This window comes from Zosterops lateralis (assembly GCF_965231275.1).
Source record: "Zosterops lateralis genome assembly, chromosome: 10".
Classification (NCBI taxonomy): Eukaryota; Metazoa; Chordata; class Aves; order Passeriformes; family Zosteropidae; genus Zosterops; species Zosterops lateralis.
This window is the reverse complement of record NC_139770.1, coordinates 12,895,295-12,908,770: the sequence shown is the minus strand read 5'-3', so window position 1 is coordinate 12,908,770 and position 13,476 is coordinate 12,895,295. Positions and strand designations below refer to the sequence as shown.

The 13,476-nt window shown below is 36.4% G+C and overlaps 1 protein-coding gene across 6 annotated transcripts in view; it reads right to left on the bottom strand.

The window, feature by feature from the left end:
* Positions 1 to 654: 654 nt before the first annotated feature.
* DLG1 (discs large MAGUK scaffold protein 1) overlaps positions 655 to 13,476 on the bottom strand; it is a 145,383-nt gene continuing 132,561 nt past the window's right edge. For all 6 annotated transcript variants that reach the window (XM_083868831.1, XM_083868832.1, XM_083868833.1 and 3 more), the window contains 6 exons: positions 11,653 to 11,703; positions 9,527 to 9,628; positions 9,107 to 9,279; positions 5,510 to 5,619; positions 5,052 to 5,143; positions 655 to 2,386 (listed from right to left, as the gene is read on the bottom strand). In XM_083868831.1, coding sequence (XP_083724957.1) covers positions 2,280 to 2,386; positions 5,052 to 5,143; positions 5,510 to 5,619; positions 9,107 to 9,279; positions 9,527 to 9,628; positions 11,653 to 11,703 — 635 coding nt within the window. In that variant the 3' untranslated portion in view covers positions 655 to 2,279. The remainder of the gene's footprint in view (positions 2,387 to 5,051; positions 5,144 to 5,509; positions 5,620 to 9,106; positions 9,280 to 9,526; positions 9,629 to 11,652; positions 11,704 to 13,476) is intronic.

Sequence of the window (13,476 nt, the reverse complement as noted above, 5' to 3'; positions counted from 1 at the left end):
ACCTGGCTCTATATGACAAGTGCCTGGGGACAAAGTTCAGTGACAGCTACTCAGACACTCCAACACCTCAAAGAGCAATTCCTCACAGACCTACTCAGCTGAACAGGGCTCTTTCTGATGGGTTAAAAAAAGAGGTAAAAAGAAGTGTATACAATACAGAGATCTCAGATGTGTTTGCAGATTTGATAGAGATTCATATCCTTCCATTTTTTTTTAGAGTTGCTCTTTTAAGATGTCTTGCAAGACACCTCAAACAGTCACTTTCAAAGAGGGAGAAAACAGTACAATTCTAGCTGCCTTAAAAATTTGTGACATTATTTATCAAAAGCTACATCAATCCAGTACACCATGCACTTCCATGGGCAGGAATTCTCAGAAAGGCAGCATACCTGACTTCCCAGATCTTGAAAACCAGAAACTCTTTTGGGGTGTGCACCAGCAGCTGTAACTTCCTATAAGCCACATTAGCATCTCACGTAGCATCAGCAATAATTGTGCCACAAGTTTAAACCTGCTTTTAATGCAGTAACGTCAGTAGCCCCAACATGGCCACCAGTGTTTCTCTAACATCTGATTTTCACTTACAGTCTCAGTCAATTATTCTTAAGTGCTACAACACCTGTATTGATCATAATTAAAAACACACTTGACAAATATATTGTACAATAAAGTTTATTAGCTGTTCTCCTCTTTCTAACAAATGGAATGGATAGTGTTGATAATTCATTACAAACCAAAGTTGATTTGGTTGTGTGACTGCCCCATGACTGCCATAAGTACATCCCTCTCAAAAACAATCAGCTGCAAACAAGCAATGGCAGGTACCAAATAATACGGGAATTAGAGAATTTCATTATTGAAGGTTCTGGTACAATGTATTCATAACATTCAGCACAGAAGTTTGTGCATTGCAAATGGAAGATCTTGTGCCTGTGCAATCCGAGACAAACATGTACAGAAAAAAATATATTGTTGACTCTGAATTCTCCCTTTGGTTAAGACATGCATATTACAAAGGGGACAGGGGAAGACAAACACCCGGAATTGCGTAGAAAAGAGGAGAACCTGCAGGTATTTTTTTCTTGTACTAATATTCCCTGGACTTCATGCCCAGCCATCACAGCCCATTTCATTTTTTCGTGATTAAGGAAGGTAAATTCTAATTTGATTTTTTATTTTTATTCAAAACAAAAAGCTAGGAGTAGGTGGTAAAAGAAAAATATATATTTTATATATATATATTTATACGTGTGCGCAACTATGTAAAGAAAATAATTCCCATAGTTACAGAGTTTAGTTAAAGAAAGTTTAATATATATATATTTATTATAACAAAATAGGCAGTTATTGTGGGTAAAATATTCATTAAAATCTGACCCCTAAGAACACACACATTTTTAGGCTATGAATCATTCTCTCATTGCCCTAATGACCATCTCTGCAGCTGTTTTCTGAATTACTGCCAATGTAAATTTGGCATTCCTCTGAAAAATACAAGGTTTCCTAGCACCTAAACATATTTTTAGGCTCAAAAAGTGTGATGACCATTATCTATAAAGAATTTCTGTAACACACTATAAATAGTGTTTCATGAGGAAGATTAAAAACATTACACATCTTTGTCCCTAGCAATTTTATTGGCAAAAAATGAAAAAATAGATTATAAGAATATCCGTATGAAATTATGAAAATGAATATCCCTTTAGGAGTAGTAATGGGACTTAATGAAAATGCTAACTCAAAATTTGGAAGTTTCTTTCTAACTGCCTGGAAAGAAAAAAAGATATCATGACAATAGGATTGAACTCAGAAAATAAAACCTGAAATTGATTGCCCTGACCGAACCATGCTATTAAAGTTAAGCGTGCAAAGTTACTCATAATTTACAACTTCCTTGAATACAACTTTTCTTTCAATTGTTATGAAATTTTAAAAGAATGTCTATAAAGCTTTTTTGAAAAATCTTTGAAAGTTACTTTCCCTTAAACATTAAGGAATTTTACCAAGCAATTCCCTCCCACCCCCACCCTAAACTAATAGCTGGTCAGGCCATTCCACTGTCATGTTTGGAAAAATGGCAAACCAACAACACACAATAATACAAATTATTTAAACTAAGAGAGACACCAAATGTAAAGCATTATGGGAACTGCAGAATGTGATGGTTAGGGTATGAACCACGCTGGAAAGAACTAGAGGCAGGCTCCACTGGAAGGGCTTAAGAGTCGTCAGATGTAGTAGGTGATGTCAGTTAGAAAATGAAAAATAAAAATCTGTTTTCATAATTTTTCCTTTGCTGGAACCCAGATGTAAGGACCAGACTGTTCCTCTATGATCTGTTTCACTTGGTTGTAGATTTCTTCCAGAGTGTCTCCCTGGACAATAGCTGCAAAACATAATGTGGCAATCAGCAACCATCCCTCCTCGTTCTGTGCAGAAACCAGGCTGCTCCACACCAAGCTGCTCCTTCTCCTCAGAGTGGCAGGAGGATTTGTGACTGAAGGAACAGACACCTGTGGACATTCCTGGTTTCTGTGCTGGAGTGAAGCATAGAGTGGCACTGCAGGACACACAAAGCCCTTCCTTGGGGACAGGAAGTGGCTTCCACTGTCCTACCAAGTATATACATACAACTGATGAGTGTTTTAACCTTTTCCTAGCCACAAGTTCCAATTTGCTTGAGCCAATTCATATCCTCCAGTATTCTTTCTGGCCCAACTTTCATTTGTGTTTCCAACACAAAGCAAGACAGTGCAGAGCTGTGTCCTCACAGGCTGGTGAACTCCTCAGCTCAATCCTGAAGCTGCACAGCAAGGCTGGCTGACCTTGAGATGTCTACCTAGCTCTACCTTTGCTTTTGGCTAAAAAGAGGAAGAACTCATGGAGTTTCTTGTCTAGACAACATATTCAAGTTTTATAGACAAGAGGCTTCCCTATACACTTAAAGTGCAATCTATACTCATTCCTACCTTGTTAGTTGATGTATTTTTGCCAGGGCAGGAAATTAATTAGAAATGAGACAATATGGATGTCTTCTGACATATCAGAATAAAGTATGGTCTGGTCAAAATGAGGATGAAGTTTGAGCTGTTCTTACAAACACTTAGGCCTGGAAAAGTGATCACTGTAAGATAGCAACTTCTTTTTAAATAGTGTCACAATCTCAGTGTCAATAATCCAATAAGCAAAGTTTAGCATGAAAGACAGTTTTGGAGGCAGGTCAGACTCACTCTTCTATGCATTAATAGACTACTGCTGCTTCTGAGCTTTGCTTTCATGCAAATTAGTTCCCTTTTATTCTTACCATTCCATTTCTTATTTCTTAAAAACCTTCTCCCCATCTGCAGCCCAATGCTGCACTGCCTGTGGGAGGATCTCCACTGTTAGAGACCAAGTACAATGTTCACAGCATAACAGTGCATTACAAAGAATTGGAAATGTCTTTTGCAAGGCAGACAGGCCATAAGCTTCAGCATCTTCTCTCCAGCTAAGTTCAACCATACTTCTTCCAAACCTCAGCCACCTCAAAGCTCAAGAAGGATGTGCTTTCTATGTGCTACAGTGTAAAGTTTAAGTCTGTGGAAACAGGACCTGCTGATGAAGTTGGTTTCAGTTACCACACATGATGGGTATTTTCCAACAGATAAGGGAACACTCACACTTTCAGTTTTACCACCTGACTCACATGGGTATTGTAATTGGGATCTGTAAAGGCTTCAAGTATCTCAAACAGATCCACAAAAGAATTTCTGCCTTGAACAGGATTATCAAGGAGAGAAGTCTGACCATCTTCCTTTGTCAAGAAGCTTTATACTCTGGAAAAAAATCATGGATCTAAACACTTGAGCATTCAAAAATCTTTTTGGTTTTTGAAACATCATAATTTATGTCCCTTAATTGGGACAATTATTGCGACTTAATTGGAAAAGTGTCCTATATAATGCCCTGAGACAGCCTGAGGTAATACCAGCTACTAACTAATAATTGATAATGATTAAAATAAACTCATTCATTTTCTGAACAACAAACTGGACACATTTGCAAGTTATTTGGTAAGGGACTCTATAATAGGAGAAATTTTCAAGATATGTCCAGAGTCCCATGACTTTCTGGGTCCAGACAGACAGAGAGAGCTATGGGAAGAGAAAGGTACAGTCTTGGGATAAACTAAAACAGTGCAGTACAAAATGCAGAGAACAAGGCAGCAGGAAGACTGGGCAGGGAATTTACTGGTTCCTCTATCTTCCTTCTCCGTGAAGGCACCACCCCATCCTGTGTCTCTGCCCAGCTGGAGCAGACTGCTGCATTCACAGCTCTGCCCACATAAGATGTGGGAGAAGAACTGGACAAAAGTCAAGTCACAGAGAAAAAGTGAATGGGGCAGTAAACAGGAAAATACTGCAAAAGAAAACATAAAGGAAAGGAAAGCAGCAATTGTCTGTCAGGGGAGGAGTTCATTTCTGGGAAGGTCATGACTTGACCAACCTCCCTGTGTTAGAAGCCACAATGCAAAGAATGAGCACAGTTTGAATGACTGCAGCCCATCCCTTGCTGTTACAGTGAGACCCATGGCATGCACAAATTTGATTTCCAGACCATAATGCTGTAATGTTCAATTTTCAGAGGCTTCATTAACCACTAAGCTCAATCATCTTCCCAATTAAAAAAAAAAAAAAAAAAAAAGAAGATAATTAACGATTTCCTACAAGCAGCTTTGCTGAGCAATTTCAGGTCTGCAAATAAAAGCTTTAAGTGTACCAGACACCAACAAAACAAACATCTGCATTTCAATACCCAGAAAAAAGGTAGAAAATTGTAGAGTTTTTAAAACCTAAATTAAGCTCTCAATAAATTTTTGAATATTTTTAATGTTAAATTAATTGATCAAAGTGAAATCAGTGTGGAGATACTAAGATGGCACTATACCTCAAAGTAATCACAGATCATTTCAAAAACAAAGCTCACTATCTCAGTGGTTAGGCAAGCAATATTTTTACAGCAAGCAATAAAATTTCAACTCTGGCAAGTAAGCAGTCACAAGCAAAACACACCTGTGAAGTGTTCAGTAAATTCTTGCTCCAGTTTTGTGGCTCTCTCAAATGTCTTCTTGGCTTGCTCTTCTGTTAAGCGTTTATTCATTTCCCTGAAAGTGAAAACATTACACCTTTTTTAAACCACCATCAAATACTTGGAATCTTTAAAGTTTTAAACTGTTGTTTGAGTATTAATCCTAACAAAAGGATTAAACCCTAAAGACACCAAGCAAAGACTGTAGTGGAAATGAGCTGTTCTGGCATTATGCTGCAGGGAATTTAAAACAATGACATTCATTTTCAAGCACTTTAATTTGGATTAGAAGCCCCATCCTAAAGTCCCTAAAAATTAAACTCAGGGAATTAAATACTATTTGAAATGCAAACATTACAATTGTCTGCATATAACTTGGGGTTGGCTTTTTGAATACAACAGTCTCAAATGATTTAGCCTGAGGTACTTTACTTTTACTCACATGATATTTTCCACTGTTTTGGGTTTAATAAAAATGGAGATTGGGTACAGCTGGGCAATCTGCAACCTTTTGATGGCATTACCAGAAACATCAAGAATGCAATGTTTACCCTAAAAAATGAGAGAGAAGGAGCAAAGCAAAATTTAAGTTACAAGCAGCATAGCATAATAATTTAGAAGAGAAAACATGTCTTCACTGAAACCAATAAAATTAGAGTATTTGTGTCAAAACTGTGATTTCACCACTTAGGCACAAGGCCCCCCAGTCTCCTCTCTGGATCACACATCATTTGACATGTTCTTGACCTTCTTTCTTCCTTCCTTTTTTCATCACAGGTTGCAGCCCAATCAGCAATGCAGAATCATATTGTGGAATAGCTGAACTTCAACCACACCACCAATTTTTTTTATTTTGCTTTGTTTTGGTACTAATTTGAGGATGCTTTAGGGAAGTGGTCACAGATGCAGTTTAGAGAGGAGCCAGATGACTTAACTAGCATACCTGAGGGAGTGCCCACCCCTGCTGGCAGGGAAATATGCCACCATATCCAGGTGGAACTGCACACAAGCCCTCTCCTCCCCCAAGTACCAGCCAGCAGAAATAACACACAGATGGTGAATGCAATTTATTTGTGTTGATTTATCATTCATCTCTTGAGAAACAAATATAACTTGACTGTTCCTTGGGCAGCTGGAAGACAGTGTGGTAAGGCTGCTTTCCTCCCCCTCTCTATTCTCCCACTATACAAAATTTTCCAGCTTCATCTCAAAGGCTCCTCCTGTTCTCAGCTCCTTTCATCTCAGATATGCTAATTTCCACCTCTCACGTCTATTTCTTTCCTTTCTGAGTAACACAGGATTAATTTTGCATATCTTCATTTTAGAAGGGTACAGGGGAAGAGGAACAGAAGGCCACTCTCGGGTGACTACATTAAGAAATGCTTTTTCTTTAGCAGGAGACCAATGTGATTTGAAGAAATCTGCAAGCCAGGATACAAACCCACAAGTACTGCATAACCAAAGTTTACTCATATCATAAAACACCATTCCTGAACTCCTGGGAGATCATTCCTGGAGGAATGTCTGAAATTACTGACATGCTTCTGCTTCCTGGCAGAAGAAATAACTAGGATCATTTACATTTGATATCCTTCCCAATAAAATCAGAATTTTATTTCAGGAATTTTTAAAGAGAAGGGTTCTTCCCATACAAAAAATAAATATGTCTGTTTGCTTTCAGCTGATAAGTGTTTCCCAGATCCAGTTCATGGGTCTGGATGCCAACAAGTAACATTTAAAAAAGGTGTCTGTATGTCCTAGCAGAGTATTTTACATGTGCTGATCTGTCCATGTCTTTAAATGTGGCACATGCTCTGAGAACTAAGAATTAAGAGCATTACCTGGTGTTTTTTACTTTTTCAAAAAAAAAACCACTATTTGCTGTGTTTGGCCCAACAACTTATGCCAGGAGCCAAAGGGTGGAGGGCTAGAGAGCCAACACAGTGCCTGTGCTGGACTTTATGGGATACAACCACAACAGTTTATTCCAAATCACCAATGAATGTACATTAACTGTGGCCTCGAGACACAGAGATTTGCAAACTGCTGATGATTCCAAAGGAAAGAGGATATGAAAATCCTCTTCAAGTGAAGATTTGAATAACAAGGAAAATAAACACAAGTACATTGTGATAAAATCATGTTGTCATCGAGGGAAGCTATTTTGCTCTTTGCACATTGCATTTGGAATAAAACTTCATATATTTTAGTTCCTTACTTGCATTGCATCTGATTGAAAAGCACAGCACAGCAGCCTTCTATAACTGAACAACGACATCAGAAAGCATCTTTAGCTGTGTCCATTGTGGGTAAGGAAATGAGAGAGACAGGGATCAGCTGGAAGCATGGGCAAATGAACACAACTGAAGGCTATTTTAAGAATACTGTTTCTGGGTCTTTTGGGGTAATAGCAGCCACTTTATTCTTCTCCTAAACAGATCACAGAAAACTTGGAAATCATCTTTTGTATCCCAGCAATAAAACCCACTGAAAAGACTCATCTTTTCAGCAAGATGGAAAAGAATACAAGGATGGGAGTAGTTCCAGATCAACCAGTTTGCAGCCCAGTCATGATTTTGAAGTAAAGGTCTGAAGGATAGGCCATTGTTTCCCAGAAAAACAATGTTAGCTGCAACTGATAAATTGCTGCATCTACCCAAAGTCCCATGGTGCCTGTGCAAGAGATTTAACTGCATGGAGACATCTGGTAATACTTTGTTCTTCACGTCCATTTATGAAAGATTCATAGCAATTTTGTACCTTACTAATCCTAACAGATGGACAAAAGGTCCAGGATGGAACTGAAGGATTGTATTTGTGCTATGAAGTAAAGCAACTGCCAACACATTTATAATGTTTAAGCTGTTCAATAATTTCATCATTTAACCACATATGATAGTTTCACAGCTTTGTTCAGCCTCCCATTCAAAGTACTGCTCATTTACTTGAACAATTCTGCAATTAATATTCTTTTCTTTCCTTTTCTCACTGTATCCCACAGGGCCAGGTTCCATTCCATATGGAGAAGAAAACATCACTTAACCCACAGAATCTCACTGTGTTTGCCCTGGTTTTGCTTCCAGTAAATTCAGTTGCCAGAAATAGCAATACTCACCCATTTGGTCAAAATGGGCTACAGTTTTCCAGAGGACTAAACTACAGCCCTAAGGCACATGGGTTACTGCCCACACTTATCCTCTGCATGTCCAAACTGACAGTGCCCCCCACTTGTGAGTTCCCACCTAGAAAGTAGCTGGTCCTTCCCTCACAGAGATCAGATAACGCTGGCTACTGTAAATGCACTGGATTTGTAAGCAGCAGAAAAACATTCATCAACTCAACACGGAACATTTGCAAAATAATTTCACCAAAAGATCTTCTTTAAGACAAGCACTTTACTCTCGGAAATACACTTTTTTTTTTCCCCCACTATTTTTTTTTCAGACAGATCAAGTCAACTTCAGTAAGACTTTAGAAATAATTAGAATTTGCAAGAAATAGTTAATTCAAATTGCTGCAGGATAGAAACAGTAAGGTCAATCTTAAAAATATAGGGTCAGTTATGGAAAAAATACTTTTAAAATTGAATTCTTTACATAAACTCTCTTCCCTTTGTTAGCTAAAACCACGAGGAGCACAAAGAATAACATTTTTGCAAGTTTTCTTCTGCACAGGTCTATGTGAAAAGGATCATCATATTCATTAACTCCACCAGCACTACTCTTAATTAATTAATGATCTGTGTATGTGAGCTAGGCTAATTAGCCTATAATTCCACTTATTTCTTCTATATTCTGTTTAAATGGCAGGGCACATTATGGTTGCTCTTTTCTCACAATTTAATCATGATGCTTTCACTATTCTAGGGCTTCATTATTTCCCTAAATGCATCTGTGACAATACACTTTGTTTCTAGTTTCATACAATCTCCTTTCAAAGTCAGCATGTTCCTAACGGCTTCTTGCCATTCTTCTCTTTTTCCCTGTCAGCACAGGCACATAATCACCTCAATAAATGAAAGTAAGTGGCACTGATTTACCTTTTCTGCTACTTCTCGCACTGATTGGACACTTGTTCCATAAAGATGATTATTGTACTGGCCAGCTTCAATGAATTTGTGATCCTGAATATCCTTCTCCATTTGCTCTCGAGAAGTGACAAAATGGTAATCACGTCCATCCACCTCATAGTCTCGTTTTGGTCTAGTAGTATCTTTAAATATAAACCAGTAGTTTTTAAAGCAAAACAAAAAAACATGACTTTTTCCCTACAATATCCAAAAAGTTTCCCCTTTATACTGCAAAGCTGTCACAAAGAGATTGACAATATTAAGATAGGTTTAAAAATTTAAACATTATATTAAACTTCTTTTTTGACACAACATACAGTAGATAACAATAAAAAAATTAAGAGAAAAAAAATATCATCTAGAATTGCTTCAGTATTTCCTGAGACTTACGTGGAACACATGAGCCAAATTTGTCAGGAAATTCTGAGATCAAGTCATCATTTATTCTGTCTTTCATGGGTCCCAAAACAATCACAGGTCGAGTGTAACTGACTAATAAACATAAAGGAATAATGTCAGTTATATTTCATATGACTGTCAGCTTTCAAGAATTCATCAAGACAAACTCTCTCACATAGCAATGATTTTAATACTTAAAAGAATATGTACTTCTAAAGACAATAAAAACATCAATCAGTTAATACCATAGTCATGTTAGACCTTCACTCTCAAATCCCCATTCTCAATGATTGAAAATAAGTCTTAAATTATGAAGCCTTTGGGAAAAAAAAAAAAAAAAAAAAAAAAAAAAAAAAAAAAAAAACCCACACTTTTCACAAACTAACATCCTAAATTCTAATGGAAAAAGGAAAGAGGAGAGGTTTGAAAATATTTTCAATTCAATGGAGCACTTAAGCAGCAGCACAGTTCATAAAATTCTGTGTTGGGAGAAGCTCCTTTTCCTCTAAGACCACAATTAAGCACTCACATACAAAACAACTCAAATATAAATAGTTTCTGTAACTATTAACACCCTTACAAAATTAAGTGGAGTACCTTTTAAAAGTAGTTTAATTATTTCTTAATAAAGGGGCTTTGGTGGAAAATTAAGTTTAAGCAGATTATGTGTAATCACACTGTAAGAACTATTAAGACAATAATGCCTAAGTATGTTGTCATGATCATGTAATTTCAGCAGTACAAATTTTAATTTTAGGTTCAATCTGCACAAATGAGTAGCAATTAATTAAAGTCTGGCCTATTAAATATATTTTAATTTGACTCAGAGCTATTTCCTTTCCACTGCATTACTATATTCATAAGAGGAATGTCTTGAACCCAGTATCTATTAACTTATTAATTAAGTAACAAACATCTTTGCTGTTTCTCCCTTTGTGAGCCACTCTGGTGAGGGGGCACACACAGACCAGCAGCTGCTCCTGTGAGGGTGACAAAACTCCAGTTTCCTACTTTAGACATAAGTTACTTTACATCAAAGGGGGCTACCAATTCCCAATTTCTAGTAGGGTCTTAATTCAAGAATTTCTCATCCATAATTTTATTTGGCATCTTACAATATTTCAAATTTATGATATAAATAATGCAGTCTCTGTTAGCCTTGTATAACAATTTTTACTACTTCTGGAAGATTCCTGATAAACTGGGCCTTTGTGCTTTGATTATCAAGTCAAAGTGGAAAGTCTACACAGATGAATGTGCCACAGTGCTACTAAAAACAACCTGGACACACCACCACTGCAAGAAACCAGACATGAAATCTTGGCACCCAAAATTCTTGTTAATATATGATGTATATTTAATTAGACTGACACCTTATTTGATAGGTAACAGAAGTATTCTCAAAGGACATTCCTTTCATGAGAATAATTTACAAGTATATGAGCTACGTATCAAATAATGTAAATCAACTGTTAGCACCTCTGATAGTGATTTGGAACACTAAAAATTCTGTGTCTATATTCACAAAGTAAATCACAATCAAGACCAAGGTGAAAAAAACCACTGGAAATCAGTAAAAAGCAATTTTTCTTAAATGCAAGTGTGAGAAAATATTTTCTCCTATTGATTTCCATTTCATTAAATTTTACTTTTTTCTGGAAAAAAATCCCTTGGCTATGATTAACCAAATTAACCACATAAGAAAACCATACAGAAATGAGAGACTGTTTAGAGACATTTCAACTGAAGTTGGTAAATAGACAAATAGTCTATTCATACACTTTTTGCTATGACAGAAACAGAATGATAAAGCAATATGGAACAGAAGAAAACTGTAATTTATGAGGTTCTTACTGACGAAACTGTTAAGTATACTGTATTTTCCTCCCACAATATAAACCACACAAGAAATTATTGAAGTAGCACACCTTTGGATACTGCAATAAATAATTTAGAGATTTTATTTAATAATTGATGCCTCTATGATTTATTCATTTGAATAACAGTAAGCTACAAGTTGAAAAGGGTGAAGAAGTTTATCATGGTGCTTAGTACATAAGGGCATGTGAAGCATTCTAACAATTCAGATTATTTTATACTGAGCAAGACGTACAAACCTTCTTGTTGATTGACTGGTTCATATGACAACACATATTCCTCCTGGCCACCTAAAATGTAAAGGCAAAGACATATCAATGTATTTTTTTCCTAAAGCAACATATTTCAACAGAGTCATTCCATGGGCTATGATGATACAGACACTGCTCAGCAATATGCATTACAATGGTACTGATGAGGGACATCTTTCGAGAGCGGTGCATTATAAAACTCACAAAGCTAAGCCAACACCAAGCTTTAAAGCATAAGACACAGTAGAAAGAAGTTCCTGGTGTATGCTGCCACGTCAAGCTGACATCAAGCACAAGAATTTTCAAGCATTGCAGAGGTGCTGCTCCCCACGTGTCCTGGATGCAATGCATGCATGTTGTCATTCACTGCTAGAGCAATGCCACCCATAGGGAATGCTCTCCATACCCTGAAGCCAGTGTGTACAGCAACATTTTTCCAGACTTATACATGGCTGGCAGCCATGTATGTCAAGGTGTACAGATCTTCCATTAACTTCATCGTGAATTGACATTTATATAAATGTTTTCAGCCACTCTAGTTCTATCCAAAAAGCTATGACTTTATATACTAAGTAACTACTATTTTATCAATTAATTTTTAAAGACAAAGTTGAAAGCAAAGAATGCTTTGGATTGTTCTCAGCTTTTAGCAGCACATTAGCAGTGAATGAAACTAAAATAACTGAATCTTGAATTTTGACAGCTGTAGGCTTTTTAAATGTTAGTGAAAGCATTTGAAATATACCTCAGTTGCCATCTCTCTAAAACATTACTTCTAGTCTAACATGTTTCTGAGTAAAATTTATTTTAATGAAATAACTAAAAATTAACTGTGACAGCAGAGAATTTATAATTCTGAAGACACAAGCTCAAATTACATGACATTGCTTTGAACTGAAGAAAATACAGTCCTCCAATATTTCACTTGTCTTTTGGAACATTCTTTGATGATCATAAGCCATACTTAAAACAGACAAAGGAACATACCAAGGCTACACCACAGTTTATCTAGAAACAGAAGGCACATGAAGGCTTTTATAAATGTATATAGTGTTTCTATATCTATATTCTCTATTTCAAAGCAAATGCCAGTGATATTTTGAATCTAAATATTACCATTTCATTAACAGAAATATTTCTCTTATTTTGGAATAAATTTGCATTCAAACTGTCCTACACAATATATGAAGACTTTAATTTCCTAAATTGTTGCAAGTGAGGAATACCTTAAGACAGACACAAAACCATGCAACCTGTACATTTCTCATTATCTCAAAAAGTTACTCATGCAAATGGATTTTAGAAGGACAGTATATACTTTCAGAACCCTTTTTAGGCTAGAGAGGAATAGGGAATTACCAACTATCGACTCATCTATGAAAGATCCAGCTCACATAGAATTAGATACTTCTTTGGAGAAGTCATATTGCTATAAGGTCAAAGGGTAGTTATGCAAACTACTAAAGAGAGAAGAACCAGTAAAAAGCATCCCCTGGCTGAGGGCAAAAAGTATATATTGTCACTGCTTTTCAAAACTTTGGAAAAATTAGTATTAATAGAATGAACCTTTTGAACAACCGTACTCATCTGTAATCAAGATAACTTTCATGTTAGACAGCAGTAAGAAGAAATTAAAAGAATATTTTAATAAAAAGTGCTCGGAATTACACATTGAGATAAACAAATCCATGACATTCATAATTAAATCATGGCTTCTCAAGTAATAATAAACTAAATAGTAGTACCAATAATGAGCTTTAAATGTAAATAAAGCAAGCTCTCAGAAAAACCTTGGAAGTGAGGGAAGAGAGG